Source organism: Hemitrygon akajei, chromosome 32 (assembly GCF_048418815.1).
Source record: "Hemitrygon akajei chromosome 32, sHemAka1.3, whole genome shotgun sequence".
Classification (NCBI taxonomy): Eukaryota; Metazoa; Chordata; class Chondrichthyes; order Myliobatiformes; family Dasyatidae; genus Hemitrygon; species Hemitrygon akajei.
The window spans coordinates 14553570-14574259 of record NC_133155.1 but is presented as its reverse complement, the minus strand read 5'-3'; the positions used below and the strand labels follow the sequence as shown (position 1 = coordinate 14574259).

Here is a 20690-nt window from a genome sequence, read left to right as displayed (position 1 = left end):
AATAATTACACTGATTTAATAACAATTCAATCCACCCTGAAGTTAACAGAATGGATATCAGGTGGCGCCGCGGTTAACGTAATGCTTTTACAGTGCCACCATCACTGTTCAGGATTCAATTTCCGCTGCTCCAACATTTCAAAACGGCATACAGGTTAGAGTTAGTAAGCTGTGGGCATGCTATGCTGGCACCGGAAGTATGGTGACACACGTAGGCTGCCCCAGCACATCCTCGGACTGTGTTGGCCACTCAAGCAAATGTTTCAATTTACATTTGACACATAAAGCTAATATTCTATAATTATCTTTATCCAACAGCACAACATAGAAATTACAATCCATGCAGGTGCAATGCTAACAACTGCAATATGCTTTCTTCTTTTTTTGCGTTTTCTCCTTTCTCTTGTTTTACCATAAATGTGATTCCATAAATGTCAACTTTATCCCAGTGCCAATTTGCAGCTGCAACACTGTATATTAAGATGCAAAGGGAAACCTAAAGCCATCAACAAGTCACGTACAAAAGTTCAAGAACACAACGCAAATCATAAGCATATTCTGTATCAAAGAAACATACTCTTCTGGGCAAGAGAACAAAATACTTACTATTGCCAACCATCCAAGACCAGGAACGCTCTCGCTAATTGCTGATAGATGATTAAATTGCTTGCTTCCACGGTTTTTTTTCTCTGAATTCTTGGATCTGCAGAATTTTGCTGGACAGTGGCTGAAGCAGTTGGGTCAATTCAGCCTGCAGATACAAAGCAAATGAGCACTTGTATAATTGCAGTAAACAGTGCAGCAGGTAGCATAATAAATAGTGCAATAAAACACGAATACATAATTGAAGCCACTGCGCTCATACAAAGCACAGCTGTGGAAAAATATACAAGCTAAGATTTCAGCTTTCTACCTTCCCCACAATGAGTGCAATGTCAACACTTCAACACTTGAAAAAGTGGACGCAGGTGTTCAACTTTCAGCTGCAAAGTTGGACAAATCACGAGGTGGGAAAATGCTGTCTCACTCCCCAACTGAAACCTTACTTTAGTCAGCAATTATCCAATTGGTCTTTCACAAGTCACTCATCCCAAAATATTAGAATGATACAAAATTCCTATTCTGTCAGATTGGGCAATGAGGTTCCAAAAGATGTGAAGGGCATTAATAAAAAAGTTAAAATACTTTTCTGCAAAAAAAAACTATTCATAAAACAATTGTCCTGTCACTAAACCTTTTCTTTAAATTAATGCTCTTATAATGTCCTCTGGAAAGAGAGGAATTAAAACTACAAGTTTATCAAGGTAGATTACAATGAAAATTTGGATACAAGAATTTATTTTGAAAAATTTTGGTGGGTTAAAGGTATCCAAGATCGGTAAACAAAACAATAGCACATTAAAAAAAACTTTGGGGCATACATCTCTAATCAAGTTTTAATCTTTGAAGATCTGCTTTTATTTTTTGGTCAGAATTCAGTTTTGAATTTTATAGATAATTTATTCCGTGGTTCCAAAGAAATTTGTGTAGCACAGAAACAGACCCCTTAGCCCCACCCACTTTAATCAAAACTAATTCCAACTGTCTACATGTGATCCTCTATCCCCTGCCTGATCATGCGTGTTATGATGCCACTGAAACATCGTTATTGTAACTACTTTTATGCCTCACCTGACAACAGGCACCGCCACTGTGCAAAATAAAAATTGCAAAGCAAATCTCCTTTAAATTATCCCCCTCTTATCTTTGAACTACATCTAGAATTTGACCTTTCCGCCCTGGGAGTAAAGCCCTGATTATCAATTCCAACTATGCTTCTTATAATGCTTCCATCAGGTCACCCTTCAGCACCAAAAACCCATTGCCTCATTGGATGAGACCTCTAAGATGTTCCCTCCTTGCAGCCTACACATTCTAACAATAAATGTAATTTCACTACCTTTTTTTAATATCCCTATCTGTCGCATTCAGAACATTTATGTCCTAGAATATTGAGATGCTAGCTCTGTCCTTCTCGCAAACGAGTTTCAGCAAATACTATGATATTGTAGTTGAATGTACAAATCTAGCTCATCTGCCTTACCTGATATATTCCTTCCTATATATGCAAAATTTGCAATGGAGTTACAGGAATATATTGTACTGTCCACTTAATATAACTGGAATTTATAATCTTAACCCACTATTGTTACAAGGAACAAGTGTGGCTTTTAAGGTAGCACACAAACTAGATTACAAGGTTGATATCTCAAGTTCCATCGCAGGAACCTAAACAAAATTCCAATGCCATACTGAAAGGGGAAAACTATATTTTTCAGAGCAAGACGTTAATGGTTAAGTCCTGTTTGTCCTCCCAAAGGGGCATAGAAGATCCTATGGTGCAATTATAAGCAGATGATGCAGAGTGACTATGTTGGCCTAGTTACACTCAACTTCACTGAAACAGATCATTACTATTTGAAAGGACTTGCTATGCAGATATTAGCTGCCATGTTTCTTCCATAATAACAGTAGCACTTACATCCACTGTGATGAAGTGCTTTGAGAGATTGGTAATGAAGCATGTCAATTGCCACCTGAAGAGCACCTTGGATTGCTCCAATTTGCTCCATCACAACAGGTCAACATCAGACGCTATTTCATTGGCTCTCCTGTCAGTTCTGAGACACTTGGACAGGGAAAACCACAAATAAATGAATCTCTGGGTCATTTATGGTGACAAATGTACTTGGATAATAAATTTACTTTGAAATTTAAATTAAAAAAACTGCAAGAGCACTTAATTAGCAACAACCCCCCTGACATTCAATAAAATAAATATGATCTTGTCCTCCACTCCATCTACTTCCCTTAGCTCACCAACAGACCAGGACTCTATATATCTTAGCTTAAAAATTCCACAATTCTACCACAGGAAATTTTTTTTATATAAAGATTCAAAATAAAGAATAAATTATTTATTTATTGACACAAAGGTTGGAGGTATTGTGGATAGTGTGGAGGGCAGTCAGAGGTTACAGCGGGACATCGATAGGATGCAAAAATTGGGCTGAGAAGTGGCAGATGGAGTTCAACCCAGATTAAGTGTGAAGTAGTTCATTTTGGTAGGTCAAATATATGATGGTAGAATATAGTATTAATGGCAAGACTCTTGGCAGTGTGGAGTATCAGAGATATCTTGGGGTCCGAGTCCATAGGACGCTCAAAGCAGCTGTGCAGGTTGACTCTGTGGTTAAGAAGGCATATGGTGTACTGGCCTTCGTTAATCGTGAAATTGAATTTAGAAGCCGAGAGTTAATGTTGCAGCTATATAGGACCCTGGTAAGACCCCACTTGGAGTACTGTGCTCAGTTCTGGTCACCTCATTACAGGAAGGATGTGGAAGCCATAGAAAGGATGCAAAGGAGATTTACAAGGATGTTGCCTGGATTGGGGAGCATGCCTTATGAGAATAGGTTAAGTGAACTTGGTCTTTTCTCCTTGGAGCGATGGGAGATGAGAGGTGACCTGATAGAGATGTATAAGATGATGAGAGGCATTGATCATGTGGATAGTCAGAGGCTTTTTCCCAGGGCTGAAATGGTTGCCACAAGAAGACACAGGTTTAAGGTGCTGGGGAGTTGGTACAGAGGAGACGTCAGGGGTAAGTTTTTTTTTTAAAAACGCAGAGATTGATGAATGTGTGGAATAGGCTGCCGGCAATGGTGGTGGAGGCGGATATGATAGCGTCTTTTAAGAGACTTTTGGATAGGTACATGGAGCTTAGAAAAATAGAGGGCTATGGGTAAGTCTAGTAATTTCTATGGTAGGGACATGTTCAGCACAACTTTGTGGGCCAAAGGGCCTGTATTGTGCTGTAGGTTTTCTATGTTTCTATTCTATATAAAAAAAATCCCTGTCTTAACTGGGTGACCCCTTTTTCTAAAACTGACTCCTATTGTAGATTCTGGGGGGGGGGGGGAAGGGGGGAAATCCTCTTGACCTCGTTCTTCTAAATTCCAAAAGTACAAACTTTATCTGCTCAACCTTTCCTTAAAATTGATACCTTCATTTGGTAATCAAACCAGCAAATCTTTCCTGAACAGACACTTGAAGGAGATTACAAACACACCTGGTCAAGGTGGTCACCAACATCCTGTATAGTGGTGTGAACAAATACTAAAGCCAAACCGTAACACTGATAATTGATACATCGCGATTGGAGTCCTGATGAAGGTTCTCAGCCTGAAATGCTGACTCCATTCCTCTCCATAGATGGTGCTTGACCTACTGAGTTCCTCCAACATTTTGTGCGTGTTACTCTGGATTTTCTGCACCTGCAGAATCTTATGTGTTTATGTTGTTGACACATTTTGCCATTATTATTCATTGATCAACATCAGGGTCACATACCACATTTTAGAGTTTGCTAATTTACTGTCAAACCAGCTAAAACCTTAAAGTGCTCATTAAGAACCATTTTGAAGAAAACTGATACTTTACAATGCTACTTAAAAACTTAATGAATAGGACATGAATGTTGTTGACAGAGACTTGAAATTAACTGCATCAGTAAGCAATTTATACACAATTATGACTGAGGCACATAATTAGCAGCTATTTTTAATTCTGTATGGCACCTTAATTAGTCTCTGGTGGAAACCTTAGTGGGGACAAACAACCAAACATTTCAGGATTACTTAACTTATTAAGATTAACACAACAAAAACACTACCTCAAAATACTCCCAATTACAGGCTCCGCTGTAAAGTATCAACCAACATATTTAACCTGATTGCTCACAACAATTAACCTACCAGTACATCTCTGGGAAGTTGGAAGATTTGAAGCGAATAGTAACTGGAAGAAAATGCAAACTCCATGTGGATCCCTTGACCTGAGAGATTGCAGTGGTCACAGCTGCAATCGTGCCACCAAAGGTCGGTCTACATGGTCCCAACATACCATGGTGGTGTAGCAGTTAGCGTGACAGTATTGCAGCCTGGGGCCGCCCTGTAAAGCGTCTCCGTATGTCCTCCCCATGGAATGCACGGGTTTACGCTTGGGTGCTCCAACTTCCTCCCACAGTTCAGACGTACTGGGTAGGTTAATTGGTCATTGCACATTGTCCCGTGATTAGGTTGAGGCTAAATCAGGGTTGTGGGGTTCCTGGAGCGACGTGCCTCAAAAAGGCCTACACTGCGTTGTAACGCTCAGTAAATAAATAAACATTGTATTCTGGGCGTGATTTGTTAATTCAACACTGCACGAGTATCAAACTAATCTATCCAGGTCTAAGCAACTGACTGCATGCTGAATGACCTGAGGGGATCAGGTGTGGTAAAATAGGAATTTAGTTGTGTAATCCTAATCAGTGCAATGCATTTGAAAATCACTTTTCTGAAAAGAAGCATGGTTGCAGGCATTTTATGGGATTCCAACTGCTATATGGCCAAAGTTCAGGTTTTGGTTCATGTCTGTGCTATCTGCTGGAATCTGATGTCAGGTGATGTCAAGGGAAAATGGGACAGGGTGCTGGACAACACACAACCACTGAGCTGCCCCGAAGAGCGCACTGGGATCTGCTCCATCGTGCAAGAATGCAAAATTTACAAAATGTCTGCCACACCAAGTCCAACCCTCTGTCCCTCTTGTGAGAAGTGGAAAGAGGGCTCTGGTGAAGCTGTACGGGCCAATCCCCTGTACAGTGGATGCAACGGATTACAGAGACAATGATGAACTCCAACCGTACCCATTGACTTTGGACGATGGAGACAGGAGACTATCAATGGCCTATGCTCCACTGGGAGCCAAGGGCTTGAGAAAAAGAAATACAAAACGCCCAAGTACCAGTGGCTAAGTACCCGGCATACTTCTGCTTAAATAATTGAGACAATAACATGAGTTCAACAGTAGCAGTCAATGCAGTCTTCATTTACTTTTTAAGATTTTATTCTTGATTGAGGCAGCATTTCCAAATTGCAAATGACACAAAATGGTGGCACAACGAACTGCAAAGATGATAAAAACAGCACAACAAAACAGACCGACTAGTAACAGACGACAGTATAATGCTGAGAAATATGAAGTGGTTACGTTCTTCTAGGCAGAACAAGGAGAAGCAAAACAAATAGGTGACACAATTTTATCTGGACAATTGCTATGGAAAGCTATCTGCCTACCTGTGGAGGCTGCTGACATTGGGAAGCCGTTACCAGGAATCCTCTCTGGAACTTTAGAGCTTCATTCACCATATCAGCCTAAACAGATAGAAAAATACGTACATAGCAACATTTCATTATTTGTACAACGCTGAGATAATGTCCAAATATACTGAAGCAGCTTTTGATTCATTATGTTAATTTACTGCCATCAAGTTTTGCTCAACGTCCCAATTTTGCTATTCAGTACTCCAACTACTAAAACCTATTTTGGAAACATTCTTCAGGCTCTCCGTTGGTCCGGGTGACCATGCGTCCCAACCGCCTACGTGATACGCAAGCCAGGGAAGCATGACATGGCGCAAACTGTTGCCCCTGTAGCAGGCTCCCCCTCTCCACACAGCTGATGAAACCGAAGGAACTGCAGAGACTGATACAGTTTGGTACCAGATGCACTGCAGCAATTGCCAGTCAGCGCTGAAGTCAATGTAGCCTTAGGGACTCAGGAAAATTTCAATCTTAACATTATTTTCCATACATCAAAGGTTTGACAAATGTCCCACCAAATCAATTCCAGCTCCTATTCCAACACCCTCACCAATATTTCCTGTAGTTTCACCCCCTCTCTATTCTTATCTAGCCTCAGCTACAATGGTGAGAACCATCGTAAATTAAGGAACCACTTTGTTGAGCACCTCTGCCTCATCCGCCACAAGTGGAAATTCCCAGTGGCCAAGTATTTTAATTCTGGTTCCCATTCTGACATGTTGATCCACAGCCTCCTCATGTGCAAAGATGAGGCCTTCCTCAGAGTAGAGGAGTAACATCTTGTATTCCATCTGCGTGGCCTTCAACCTGATCTCATGAATATAGCTTTCTCCTTCCGAATAAAAAATCTCCCCCCCTCCTCTTCCCGTTCCCCACTCTGACCTTTTGCCTTTTCTCACCTGCCTAATATTTCCCTCTGGGTCCCCTCCTCTGTCCCTTTCTCCTACAGTCCACTCTCCTCTCCTATCAGATTCCTCCTTCTCAGGCCCTTGACCTTTCCCACCCCCTGATGTCATCTATCACCTTCCAGGAACCAGCCTCTTTCCCCTACCCCCTCCACCTTTTTATTCTAGCAACTTTCCCCTTCCTTCTCAGTCCCGAAGAAGGGTCTTGGCCCAAACCGTTGACTGTTTATTGCTTCCCACAGATGCTGCCTAACCTGCTGAGCTCCTCCAGCATTTTGTATGGGTTGCTTTGGATTTCCAACATCTGCAGACTTTGTGCTTATGATTTAATGCCCCTGATGCTACTCCTATGCACAGGAGCCAAGTAACTAACCAATGTGCAAGTGTCTGGAATGTGGCAGGAAAACAAAACACCTAGAGGAAACTCTTACAAACCCCACAGAATTAGCACTGAAGTTAGGAGTGAAGCCGAATTTCTTTCCCTCTGGTTTCTTCCTGACGTCCACTGCTGTCTCTGTGGGACTTGCATGCTCTATAAGCATTGTATGCAAAAGTAAAAATAAAAATATCCAAAAGGAAATGGTATTAGCTAGCAAGCTATTTTCATTGAATGCACTGATATTTACAAGCAGTGATAGGGGGAAGTATAAATCAGAAAGTGCAGCTGCTTAAACAAAGATCACTCTCTACTCTACATAATGCAGCAAGCCATTTGACACAAATGGTCTGGAAAATTATCATGGTATTTATGTAAACAATGACTGGCTGCTCAATGTGCACATTTATCTTTCCTACCCACATGGCTTCATCTATCACCTTCTAGCTGCCCTCCTTCCTCTCCCCCCACCTTTTTATTCTGGCGTTTCCCCCCTTCATTTCCATAGATGATGCTTGACCTGCTGAGTTCCTCCGGCATTTTGTGTTTGTTGCTATGTACATGTATATTTGTTTGAAATAATTCAAAATGGGGCCCTGGGCCGTTGTTACAAGTATGTGGATCTATAGATAGCAAATCAGTCAATAATTAGGACGGAGTGTACTGTACCATAATTGATTAGGATTAACTTCCTGATTAGCATCAGTTTGCCTTCCTGAACATATCACTGACGGATACAGAGGTAAAATTATATTTGCTGACGAGGAGGAAAAGAAAAAACTGTGATAAGGATTTTCTTTAACTTTTTTTTTTGCAGAGGTACCAAATTCAAGGCCAAAGGCTCCAATAGGTATAAAATCAAACTAATATATGCAGGTTTAAATACTGTCAACAAAATAGTAAACTACAGTAACACTGCATGCATCTTACCACAAGCAAACTTTTCTTCCCCATATCATGTTTATCAAGCAAAGTACTAGCTAGATTTTTTGATTGTTAGCAAGTGGCACTGGCTTTTCACTTCCCAATATCAAGCACCTAGATACTATTCAGTTAGAGTGCAATTGATTTAAGGATTAAACTGCAGATTTTTAATTAATTGGCTTGTTTATAATAAGAGTTAAAGCAAACATTTAAAATTGATTTTTCATAAAGTAGCCATGAGCGTTCTATCAAAGTCTGGCCTATTTTCTTTTATACGGCAAAGTACACGATCAATATATTTCAAAGAATGATTGAGTTCTAGGAAACTACATCACAATCACTCACATGTTTCTCAACATCTCCTCCAAGTTCTTTGCTTAATTTATAATATGTAGCCGCTGGCCCAGCGAGAATTTCATCAAATGCTTCAACAAAAGGAGAAGACACTACAAAGAAGCAAAGACATATGAGAGCTAGCCAAGGAGAGAGCAGCATCGCAAGTTATTAATGCACAAGTCGACATGCTATAAAATAAAGGATAATCAAATATTATGTTACAAAATGGAGAACTGTATAGGTATTGTGGGACTTAACCACACTGATTCTTCTCAGAAACAGATTAGAAAACTGCTCATTAATCTACAAGGATTCTTTTGTATAAAGAATCATGTGGCTTCCAAAGGAGAAAGCTTTTCAGTTATCATGTTCTATCATTGTATGAGTTTGAACAGGGTTACATTTCTTCATGCATATTAGATTTGAATTCACAGAGGAATCAATTTAGAGAAAACTTAGTCCAGAGGATGTGGACTGTTAAAGCAGATACTTTACAAACCAAAAGTGCTGTAACAATAGCTCAGAAAACATGAAAGTAATGATACACTTAATCAGGATTTTCCCATCTAGCCACAGTACTTCTAATGATGGAAATACTGTCCAGCTCACACATTATCACTTTTGTTGTGGTGATCTCCTATTTTGCTGTCTTTAAACTTGAGGATTGGAAAATTGCAAATGTCACTCCACTCTTCAAAAAGGGAGAGAGGAAGAAGCAAGGAAACTATAGGCCAGATAGTTTGAACTCAGTAGTTGGGAAGATGTTGGAGTCGATTATTAAGGATGTGGTTCCATGGTACTTGGAGGCACATGGTAAAATCAGCCAAAGTTATCCTGGGTTTCTTAAGGAAAAATCTTGCCTGAAATCTGTTCAAATTCTGTGTGGAAATAACAAGCGGGATAGACAAAGGAGAATTGGTGGATGTTCTGCACTTGGATTTTTAGAAGGCTTTTGACAAGGTGCCACACGAGACTGCTTAGCAAGGTAAGAGCCCATGGTATTACAGGTGTTACGTACCCCGTAACTGGGTGTCTAACCAGCAGAGAAAGAAGTATCCGTTGGAGTCTGGTGGTACTATTTTCAAACAGTGTTTATTAGTAGAATATACAAATCAATATCAACAATGCAAATATATAGAAAATACACGTTAGCAATACTAAACCTAAAAGTGTGGGTATAATAATAATCAATAATAAACAAGCTCTATCAATGTCTAGGGGATAATGAATTGTCATATGTGAATATAAAGTTCAGTTCAGTTCATACGTGCTGAGGTAGTTGTTGGTGGTTTTGTTGTAATTGTTAGAGAGAGAGAGCGCGAGCAAACAGTGACAGCTACAGTCAGGCAAACCTTCCTTTACGTCGATGTGTTGTGGCCATTCAGGTATGACCCCTCTGTCCTTCAGCTAGACCGCTCTTCGGTGGTGGACTCGTCACCCAGGCAAGGGCGGACACACACACAAGCCCCCACCGGCCCTGCTATAACACTGTGAGTTAAACTGACCGATCCTTTGTTCGGTCCCCGATGCCCCACACCTTTACGTGGGTTCCAACACTCAAGCAGTGCTCACTAGTGTGTCTCCTGGTGTGTCTGAGGGGTGTCTCCCCAGACCTCACTTTTATCCCCACTCACGGGGTCTCAGGTGTCAATCAGTTTTGAATGGCTTAGTCCATCAAACCAGCTCACTCCGGCTGTCCACTGAGGAATTTTAATGAACAGAATGGTACCAAGTAAACAGCCCTCTCCAGAGCCATGTCTTTCAGGAGTCATAATATGGTGGGTCAACAAGTCTCTCTCCCCAGGTGTTATCTCTCCCTTATCTGAAGCAGATGTTCCAGTCCCAGTATGTTTTCCCTTTGTCTCTCTTTCTCTCTCATTAGCAGCGTGGTAACAGTAACAGTTTGTGATTCTCCCGGGGGGGGGGGAGGGGGGGTGGATATGGGCAACTCTGTACCCTTCTGCCCATCAGAGTTGTTCATCCTTCATAACACAGGAAAGGTGCCTGGATAGAGCATTAGCTGATTGGCAGGAGGCAAAGTGTGACACTAAAGGGAGCCTTTTCTTATTGGCTGCCGGTGACCTGTGGTGTTCCACAGGAGTCAGTGTTGGGACTGCTTCTTTTCACGTTGTATGTCAATGACTTGGTGACGGAATCGATGGCTTTGTGGCCAAGTTTCCGGATGATATAAAGATAGGTGGAGCAGGTAGTGTTGAGGAACTACAAAGACTGCATCAGGCTTAGGACAGATAGGTCAAAGAATTGGCAAATGGGAAACAGTATCTGGAAGTGTATGGTCATGTACTTTGGTAGGAGCGTAGACTATTTTCTAAATGGGCAGAAAATACAAAAAAGCTGAGGTGCAAACAGTCTTGGGAGTTCTCGTGCAGGATTCCCTAGAGGTTGATTTGGTGGAGAGAAGGCAAATGTAACATTAGCATTCATTTGAGAGGACTAAAATATAGCAGGATGTAATGCTGAGGCTTTATAAGGCACTGGTGAGGCCTCAGTTGGGATTACTGTGAGCAGTTTTGGGCCCCTTATTTAAGAAGGAATACACTGACATTGGAGTGAGTTCAGAGCAGATTCACCAGAATGATTCTGGGAATGAAAGGCTGATCGCATGAGGACAGCAATTGATGGTTCTGAGCCCTTACTTGCTCAAATTTAGAAGAATGAGAGGGAGTCTCATTGAAACCTATCAAATGGTGAAAGGCCGAAATAGGGGGGATGTGCAGAGGATGTTTTCTATGGTGGGGGAATCAAAAACCAGATGGCACAGCCTTAGAATAGAGAGGCGTCCATTTAAAATGGAGACGAGGTGGAATTTTTTCAGCCAAAGGGTGGTGAATCTGTGGAATTTGTTACTACAGGTGACTATGGAGGCCAAGTCATTGGGTGTATTTAAGGTTCTTGATTAGTCAGGGTGTGCAAGGTTACGGAGAGAAGGCGGGAGAATGGGGTTGAAAGGGAAATGGATTATCTATGAGTGATCCAGCGATAGTCAGATAATCCAACAATCTCAAAGCATCCATAAAGTGGATTTAGATATTAACACAGATCATTCAATGGGACAGAATAAAGTACAGGCAAGAACTTAATCTTTCATAATGTTCAAATGAATTGTTTTTCCATTACCATCCGAAAATCCATCACTTCCAGCCGATGACCCCATTGTCTCCAACCTCAGCACAGCTTTCTCCAGCCTTTGTACAAGAGCTTCCATATTTGCCATTGTTCAAACCTAAAAGGAAAAAGGATCAACAAGTTCAACAATGCAGTAAGCAAATGTTATTTAAAACATACATTGCTTATTCAAATGTTACGCTTATCTCATCCACCATGAGGTATAACATTTCAAAAAGTTTAATAATTGTACAGTTGATACTTCCCCCCCCAATAAATGACACAAAGGTGTACATCCTACACATTATTAACATGTTCCTTTATTTTCACTAATGTATTAGTTTATACAGAAACCATGTTCCAAAGTTTATTGAGGCAATTTTTGATGAGGTACATTTTCCAGCCTGCGTTAGAGATTTTAGTACCAAAGCCACATAAAAATACCTCTCAGCAATAAGCCGAAATGTTGCATATCCTGGAGTTTCACTAAAAGTTGCATCTTTCAAGTAGAAAAACATAGGCAAAGATCTGAGTCACTCTTCAAGCTCTAATGCTCCAGAGAAAACAGTCCCAGCCTATCCATTCTTTACTTATAACTCAAGCTGTCTGATCCAGGCAATTTAACTGTGAATGTTTTCCACTCCCTCTAGTTTAATCATATCCTATCACACAGCAGCCAGAATGACACACAAGTACAGTCTAATGAATGATTTGTAACTAGATGTGGCAACGCCTCTATTCATCACCTCAACTAAAGGTCATTCTTTCTTTCAGGAATGAAGTTTAATTTCAAGTTCAAGTTTAATTATAATTCAACCATTCCTGAATGTAGCCACACAAAACAGTGCTCCTCCAGGGCCAAGGTGCAAAACAAATTACCAACAGCACACAACGCATATGGTTATGATAGCAGAAAAACACAGACACAAAAAAATGTATACCCCAAGTCCCTGAGTGGCAGAGCCTCACCTCACCCCTTTCTGTTAGGACATTTTGGGAACTTATACGCCAAAGATCTCAATGCTCACCAACACTTCCTGGACCAGCTGTGCACATCCTGTCCTGCTTTAACTTCCCAAAGTATACCAATTTGCACTGTCCAAGTTAAAATCCGTCAGCCATTCCCCTGAACACTTTCCCAGACGATCTAGATTCTCTGTAACCTTGAACATCATTCTGCACTATCCACTACACCTCCAATTGTGGTGTCATCTGCAAACTTATTTATCTGACACCTACACTTACTTCAAAATCAAAAAACAATTATTCATCACTCAAATATGTATGACCTGGCTACTTGGCTTTGAAATGTAATTGCGTAAAAGGGGAACACAGTGATGTAACAGTTAGCGCCATTGCGTCACAGTTCTAGAGACCCATGATATCTGTGCAGAGTGACAAACTCTCTCCTTCGTTACGGGTTTTCTCTGGGTGCTCCAGTTTTCTCTCACATCCTAAAGATACGCTGACATCTTAATTGGTGACTATAAAATGTCCTGAGTGTGGCAAAAGATGAAGGGGTGAGTTAAGGGTAAGAGTAATGAGCACCTGTACATACAAATGAACATTTGGGAGGAAGGCATGGATTGTCATCTGTTGCAGGCATCTTCTGTTGTCTGGGAACTACATTTGTGCTGTGTTTTAGTAAACTGATTACGCACAGTTCAAAGGAACAAAACCTGCTGCAGCCTGGAGAATACCTGTACAGGGTTCCCTCTGGACACTTTCCATTAGATTGTTCCCCTGGGTTCATGCTGCCTCCCAAAGGACTAAATTAATATCACTTTCAGCATTCGTGAGACTTGAATTCCTACCTGAAGCTTTCTACACAGTGAAGCTCCAACCTCAGAGTTCCCTCAAAACATTTCCATTACAGAGTAATTGTTTAACAGAGAAAACATCACACTTTGTACCATTTTATTCAATGAACATAAATATAGCAATTAAAACTACGTACAAACAAGGTAAAATTTGCAGATGCTGGAAACTATGTGGTTATTACTATGAAGTGTAATCCATTTTGAGGGCGATCGACTTCAACTTTTTAGGAATTAATGTTCAAAGGGCAGCGTAACAACCAATAAACCCTGATCAGTACAAAGAACACATTACAGGAAATGACTCACTTGAAAATGGACTCGATATTAGTGATCTTCCAAGTCAAAAAACTGTTTCTCATCTCAAATATCTGAAACTAATGCCACAACCTTCATTGAATGAATGACTCAAAAACAAGATGCACTAAACAGATATGGGTTCTAAGTCTACCTCATACTGGACCCCCAACAGACACACAAGCGTCCCTGTGCTGTTTGAAGTAAATTGAGATTACCAAATACTTCAGATTTCCAAAATGCCTTTGAAAGCATACCACATTAAACATTAAAGAAGAAAGTAATTGTGCATTCCTTTGAATGCTACAGATTGGTGTAAATGGAGTACTGGCTGGTTATCAGGAATAAAAGACCAACAAATCTTGTTTTGAGTGTCAAGACCAACAAATGTTGTACCACAGGGACTAATGTTGGGCCTCTTTTATTTTACAATCTATAAAACTTGTATGGAGGTACTGAAGCCATGGTTGCTAAAAATCACATCCTATTTATAACAGGATACACTGAGGCTAGAAATCTACATGGGCAGGTTAAGTAAATGTAGAAGATATATCAAATGGAGTACAGTGCAGGAAAAGATGAAATTTCAATTTAGGTACGAAAAGCTAAGAAATATTATTTAAATGATATACAGGGCCTTACATATCCAGTGTGATTTGCAAAAGGTAAAGGAGCAGATTCACTTACAGCATTAAGAATGCTGAAATACTATTAATGGCAAGGGCACTTAAATACAAAATCAGACTATGTTTTGGTTGTGTAATGCTTTGGCAAGACCTCGCAGAGAGTACTGTTGTTTTATTTAATGCGTAGAAAGCAGTTGAGAAACCAATACTGGAATTGGCAGGCTACATTCTGAGAAGAAGTTAGATAGGCTAGCATTGGATCTGTTGGAGTGTAGAAGATTCTGAGGCAGCTGACAAGATGTGTGTGGAGAAGTTGTTTCCTTTTGCAGAAGCATCTAGAATTGTGGTCGCTCACTTTAACAGATGAAGAGTTTCTCTGTGGGTTCTGAATCTCTGGAACTCTCATTCACAAAGACCAGTGGAAAAGGGTTCTGCATATTTTTAAGGGTAGATAGTTTTTTCATAAACAAAATGCTGTAATATTACAACAAGTAGGCTGGATTGCTGAGCTAATACTTCAATCAGATTAGCCATGATAATAGAGGAGCAAGCTCAAGAATCGAGTTGCATACTTTTTCTTCTGATTCACGCGATTGTGTGTACGTTTGTATATCAAACATGAAGTTCCATGAACCGGGAAGATACACATTCTAAAAACACACACCAACCCTTTGGCAAGTATGCATTCCTGTACCTCAGGAAGTTATTGTGTACTTAAATATGGGCCTTTGCCACAGAGTTCAAAACTCTTATACAGACACCAGATGTATCCACAGCTGATTCATATTTTCCCAACCAAGAGACTGATGCTAAATGAATTCCTGATACTTCTACAGATATGCATGGTTTAGACTAAGGGGCTCAGGTTGGGACCTCAAACTGACCAATTTGCCGGAGAAACTCTGCGAGTGAGGATTGTACAAGGGTGGGGTTGAGGGCAAAAGCTGATGAGTCACATATTGGCAAAAATACATAAACATCATAATTTGAAAAGGAGCCTTCACAATTTCAGGACATCATAAACTGTTTTACAATCAAGTATCTTTTGAAGTACAAATCAAGTACAAGGCAACAAAGTAGGCTCCCAAGAAAAGGGTGATAATGCAAGATGCTCATTTTCTTTTTAAGTACACTAGTGTTCAGATAAATATTATCTAGTTCACTGGAGTAATTTATTATTACACACACTCCTGAGCTGAATGTCATTGGCATTAAGAAAACACTGCTATTTATTGGCCTGGGACAGTATCTTCTCAATATAATTGGCATTCATCTTCAGTTCTCAAAACTCTGCACTGAAAGTCAAATCAAACTGCAAGATGTTTGAAATTGGAAATAAAAACAAGTGAAAATGGGAAAGTACCCGCATCTGTGAAAAAGAAAGCTAACATTTCAGAACACAGCCACTTACCATGGTCAAACAAACTTCAGTTAAGAGAGGACAGGAAAATTATGTGCATCCTGTAACTGCAGTGATGTGTAATTCATGTTCTTAAAATAACAACTGTCATGAATTTTTATCACCTAGACATCCAATTTAAAGTCAAACACTTCTAAAGGATGAAAATGTACTTCTCCAATCTACCAGTTTCCGCATTTGCTACAGCAACGTTAAACGCAGAGGAAAGTTCTGTATGTTACCCAACACCTTAGAAAATGGTGTGTCAATAAGGACATTAGCCAAACTTGTTTTATGACCCAATGCAAAAACGGTTTATTTATAGAAACTTGTATTCTGAACACGAATATTTCACCTAAGTTTCTGTGATGATTCAACCATTGAAAGTATTCTTCCTTGGAATAACTAATTACATGTTCCCAGCTACATTTAAGAGAAAAATTCCAAAGTATAATGAACAGCTTTTAGTCATAAATTTTGCAACACAAGCACCTCCTGTCTGCCATATGTCTATCCACAACCAATACTTAAGCAGTGTGGCTTCTGTTCTCAGATCTTTTTGCTATTTTTGGAAAAAATACAAGATATTCACTGAATTTATTGAGCAAGTTGTCTTATGATTTGTAGAAATGATTTACAGAATTACACCAATATTCAATTATCTTACCTAGATAAAAGGGAAAAAAAAAACAAAGTAACATTGGATGTAAAACTGTATTTCTTTCCCCCTCTTAAAAAATAGCATTTAGCATCATCCAGCCACAAGCTAAAGATATAACTGAGATGATAAAGAGGAGTTTGACCACTCAACAGACAATATTTACAACTTACTTGAGCAGCAAAACATTACTTAGTGATGACCACATCATCGGGAAGACTTTGTTAATTGAACAGCAGACATGCAAAATGGCACAATGACATGAATAGGTGTTCAGTTTCCCAATACCCTTAAAAATTTGTAAAGAAAAATTTGCATAAAACCCAAACTCACAACCTCATTTGCTGTGGACAAGGTTTCAACTGCACAGAAACACCACGTTTGCCTCCAAGTTGCACTCCACACTGACCTGGGAATGCTTCCCTGCTGCAGAGTTCAAACCACCTGTTTTCCAACGGCACGGTGGTAATAATACCTTTACCACAGAGACTGGCTCAGGAAGGTGATTCGTTGCTGACTTCTTTGACAACTGTCAATCCCACTCTAACTGTACCACTCGCTGAAGGGGCTCAGTCAAGAATAAATAATGGTCGAACCAACAACACAATCCCAAGTTCAAATAAGAAAGCTCTCTAAAATCAATAAATTCTGAACCAGGTTTAAAGAAACAGAATAAAATAAAAACAACAACACACACAAAAATTGCTGGTGGAACACAGCAGGCTAGGCAGCATCTATAGGGAGAAGCGCTGTTGACGTTTCGGGCCGAGACCCTTCGTCAGGACTAACCGAAAGGAAAGATAGTAAGAGATTTGAAAGTACTGGGGGGAGGGGGAAAATGCGAAAAAAATAAAAGTTTATTTTGTGAAAACTTAAAACCCACTGAACATCTCCAACTCCTGAATCACCAAAACAGAAAGCAACTTAAGTTTTGATTAAAAATAAAACAAAGGGAAACACCTTGGGAAACCACTTATTTATAATATACTGTTTTTAAAAAAAGTTCAGCCCTAGTTGGTCAAATTTCAACAAAGGCCAGTTAAGACAAGCATGCAGAAATGCTAATCATGACTAACATAAGGAATAGGAATTTTAACTCTTTATTACTTTGTTGCTAGTTTAAATGCAGCAGAATGTACACTTAACCAACCATATGCTTTTGTATTCCCTTCAAGTCATTAATTAGGCTTTTGTTAATTGAGGTAAAGGAATTAAAAAACACTGAAGCAGAACACAAGAAATAGCAGCTTTGAACCAACTCAATAACCAGGTCTCTGCAGCCCTCAGAAGAGAACGCCGAAGGTTCAAAATCCACTATAAACTTTTTATTCCTCCCCATCCCTCCGGTCCTCATCCCTCTTGCATTAAATCCTTTAACAATTTTTTACATTTTGATGAGATATCTTTGTTCCTGTTTTCTATCCAATAACCAATTTTCAACTCACATCAGTACATTTGCCCCAGTTCCAAGTCCTCCAACATGGTTGATCACCTCTCCTGAAGTGCAAATTTATCAAATCTAATGACTGCCCTCTTATCACTGATGTTGAGAGCTAGAAGCTCCTAAGAGTAAGCATCACTAATAGCCTGTCCTGATCCAGCCAAGTTGATCTCACCCATGCCTCACTATCAATAGTTCCATTTAACAGTATGCAACCTGAAATTCTTACTCTGCAGACATCCATGAAACAGAAGAAAACCCCGAAGAATGAACGACAGAAAAACTTCAGAACTCAGAAGCCCCTCCCACGCACAAGCAGCAGCACAGCATCAACCTTCCCCCCTCCCTCTCCCCCACCTGCCTCAACAAAAGCATCAGCCCCCCACCACCACCCACGCAAGCAATAGCAAAGCCCACAAACAGACCATGATCTGGAGTCGATCAAAAAACTACCGCCCATCCCAACAGTTTAACATCCTACAGGCTCTCTCACACGCTAACGAGGGAGAAAGGGGTATCACTCCTGCCACTGAGGGAGGGAAGACTAAAGAAATTTGGCATGTCCCAGTCGACCTTTACCAGTATTAGGATGCATTATGGTTTGGAATGGCAGCTGCTTCGCACCTGACCACAAAAAACTCCAGATTTGTGGACATAGCTCTGCAAGGCACGGAAACCAGCCTCCCCTCTATGGACCGTCTAAACTTCTCACTGCCCCTGCAAAGCAGCCAACGTGATCAAAGATCCTGCCCACCCAGAAAACTTTCTCTTCTCCCCTCTAAAAGATACAAAAGCACCTACCACCAGGCTCAAGGACAGCTTCTATCCTGCTGTTAGACCTCTTGTAAGATAAGCTGGCCTCTTGACCTCACATCCTACCCACCTTACATATTGTTAGCTGCTCTGCACATTTTTTCCTGCAGCTTTGAAACTTTATAGTGCCATGTTTTACCTCAGTGCACTGTGTGATGCTTGGATCTGTGTGAAAGACAAGCTTTTCACTGCTTCTTGGTACAGGTAACAAATATAAACCAATACAAGTCATGTCCTCAAAGTATTCCAGCAGATTAGTCAAACAAGATTTTCTCAAAACTTAAGTTAGCGTTACAAGATTCTCTGCTATCACGTTTCATCCTGTAGGTTCTAGCAATTTTCCTTCTGCTGACAGCCCGGAAGTTCTCCATTTAATCCCTCATCCTCCAGACCACAGGCATACCAAAACTTGTAGAATTTTGGAAGATGATAACCAAAGCACCTAGCAGAGCGGTTCCCAACCTGGGTTCTACTGACCCCTCGGTTAAAGGGAAGGTTCCATTGTAATAACAAGGGTTGGGAACCCCTGCTCTACAGGCACCCCTTTCCAAACTCAGGATCTTTGGGATGTAATCAATTTACAAACCTTCAGTGCTAGTTCTGACACTTCATTCTAAGTCCACGATTCTCTAATACGCCTGACGAATACAGTCCTGACGAAGGGTCTCGGCCCGAAACGTCGACAGCGCTTCTCCCTATAGATGCTGCCTGGCCTGCTGTGTCCCACCAGCATTTTGTGTGTGTTGTTTGAATTTCCAGCATCTGCAGATTTCCTCGTGTTTGCTCTCTAATACGCCTAACAGGTTTAGATGACCTACTGAAATCACTGATGCTCAGCAGTTTCAAATCTAAAAGGCGAACTTCTTTGGTAAATTAGCTGCACCTTAAGTTCATAGAATCAGATTTTTTTCATTCTTCTTCACGGCTCAATTGGATGCTCCGCTTCAGCCGTCACCCACGTTGATGCCTTGAGATTACTGCAATCCTTGTGAAAAAGTATCCAACCTTGTCCTCTAAGCTGCAAAATCCCTGAGGTGACCTGAGTAACCGTGCACTTTTTAGGAAGACTAATCTGTACCATACAAGTACAAAGCCTCCTTGCGGACCCGCCCTGTCCACAAACAGGAAGTCAAACAAGCCGCGATTCCTTTGCAGACAAGTTTAAACGCTCGAACACAGAAAACTACCTCTGCCGCCCTCCTTCCCTTCACAACAGAAACTCGTGCACCCCCCTCACTCCCTTGCCGCTCGCACCTCCTTACCTGAAAAGGGAGGGAAATCAAAACATTTATACTGTGCACACACACACACACGTACACGCTCACCCCACCCCTGAGTAATACCCCCAGCACGCCGAGCGACCGCGGAGAACTCCACAAATCCTGTTTAAGTAGGGAGAGCGGGACAGAAAAACAAACTTTGAGCGAACGATCGAGGCTCTCACCGTCACCGAGGACTCTCTCTCTCTCTCCCCACCGTTGCCGGAATCCGCCCCGGAAGTGCCTCCAGTCGCCGGACCCAGAACCCCTCGCGCAGCGCGAGCCGCTTCCGCTATCTCCTAATATGGAAGAAATGGCCCTTCAGGTCCAGGGAAGACTAGATTTCTTGCTGAGGCAGGAGAGGCTGCTCTTGTCGGAAGTGAGGGGAAGGGCAAACCTGCCTTTGTTTTCCACACCCCCTCCACTTGCATCGCGTCTTATAATTGTCAGCAGGCGACGTTTCTGCGAGATTTAAGTCCCTGAGTTCGTAGCTCTGTGACGGGGGCGAGCACCTTCGGAGGTCTG

The 20690-nt window shown here is 41.0% G+C and overlaps 1 protein-coding gene across 1 annotated transcript in view; it reads right to left on the bottom strand.

Annotated features, from left to right (window-relative positions):
• Positions 1-20189, bottom strand: part of cap1 (CAP, adenylate cyclase-associated protein 1 (yeast)) — a 43179-nt gene extending 22990 nt beyond the window's left edge. The window contains 6 exon segments of the mRNA XM_073034389.1: positions 607-684; positions 686-751; positions 6162-6239; positions 8739-8839; positions 11868-11973; positions 20169-20189. Coding sequence (XP_072890490.1) covers positions 607-684; positions 686-751; positions 6162-6239; positions 8739-8839; positions 11868-11964 — 420 coding nt within the window. The 5' untranslated portion in view covers positions 11965-11973; positions 20169-20189.
• Positions 20190-20690: the final 501 nt, after the last annotated feature.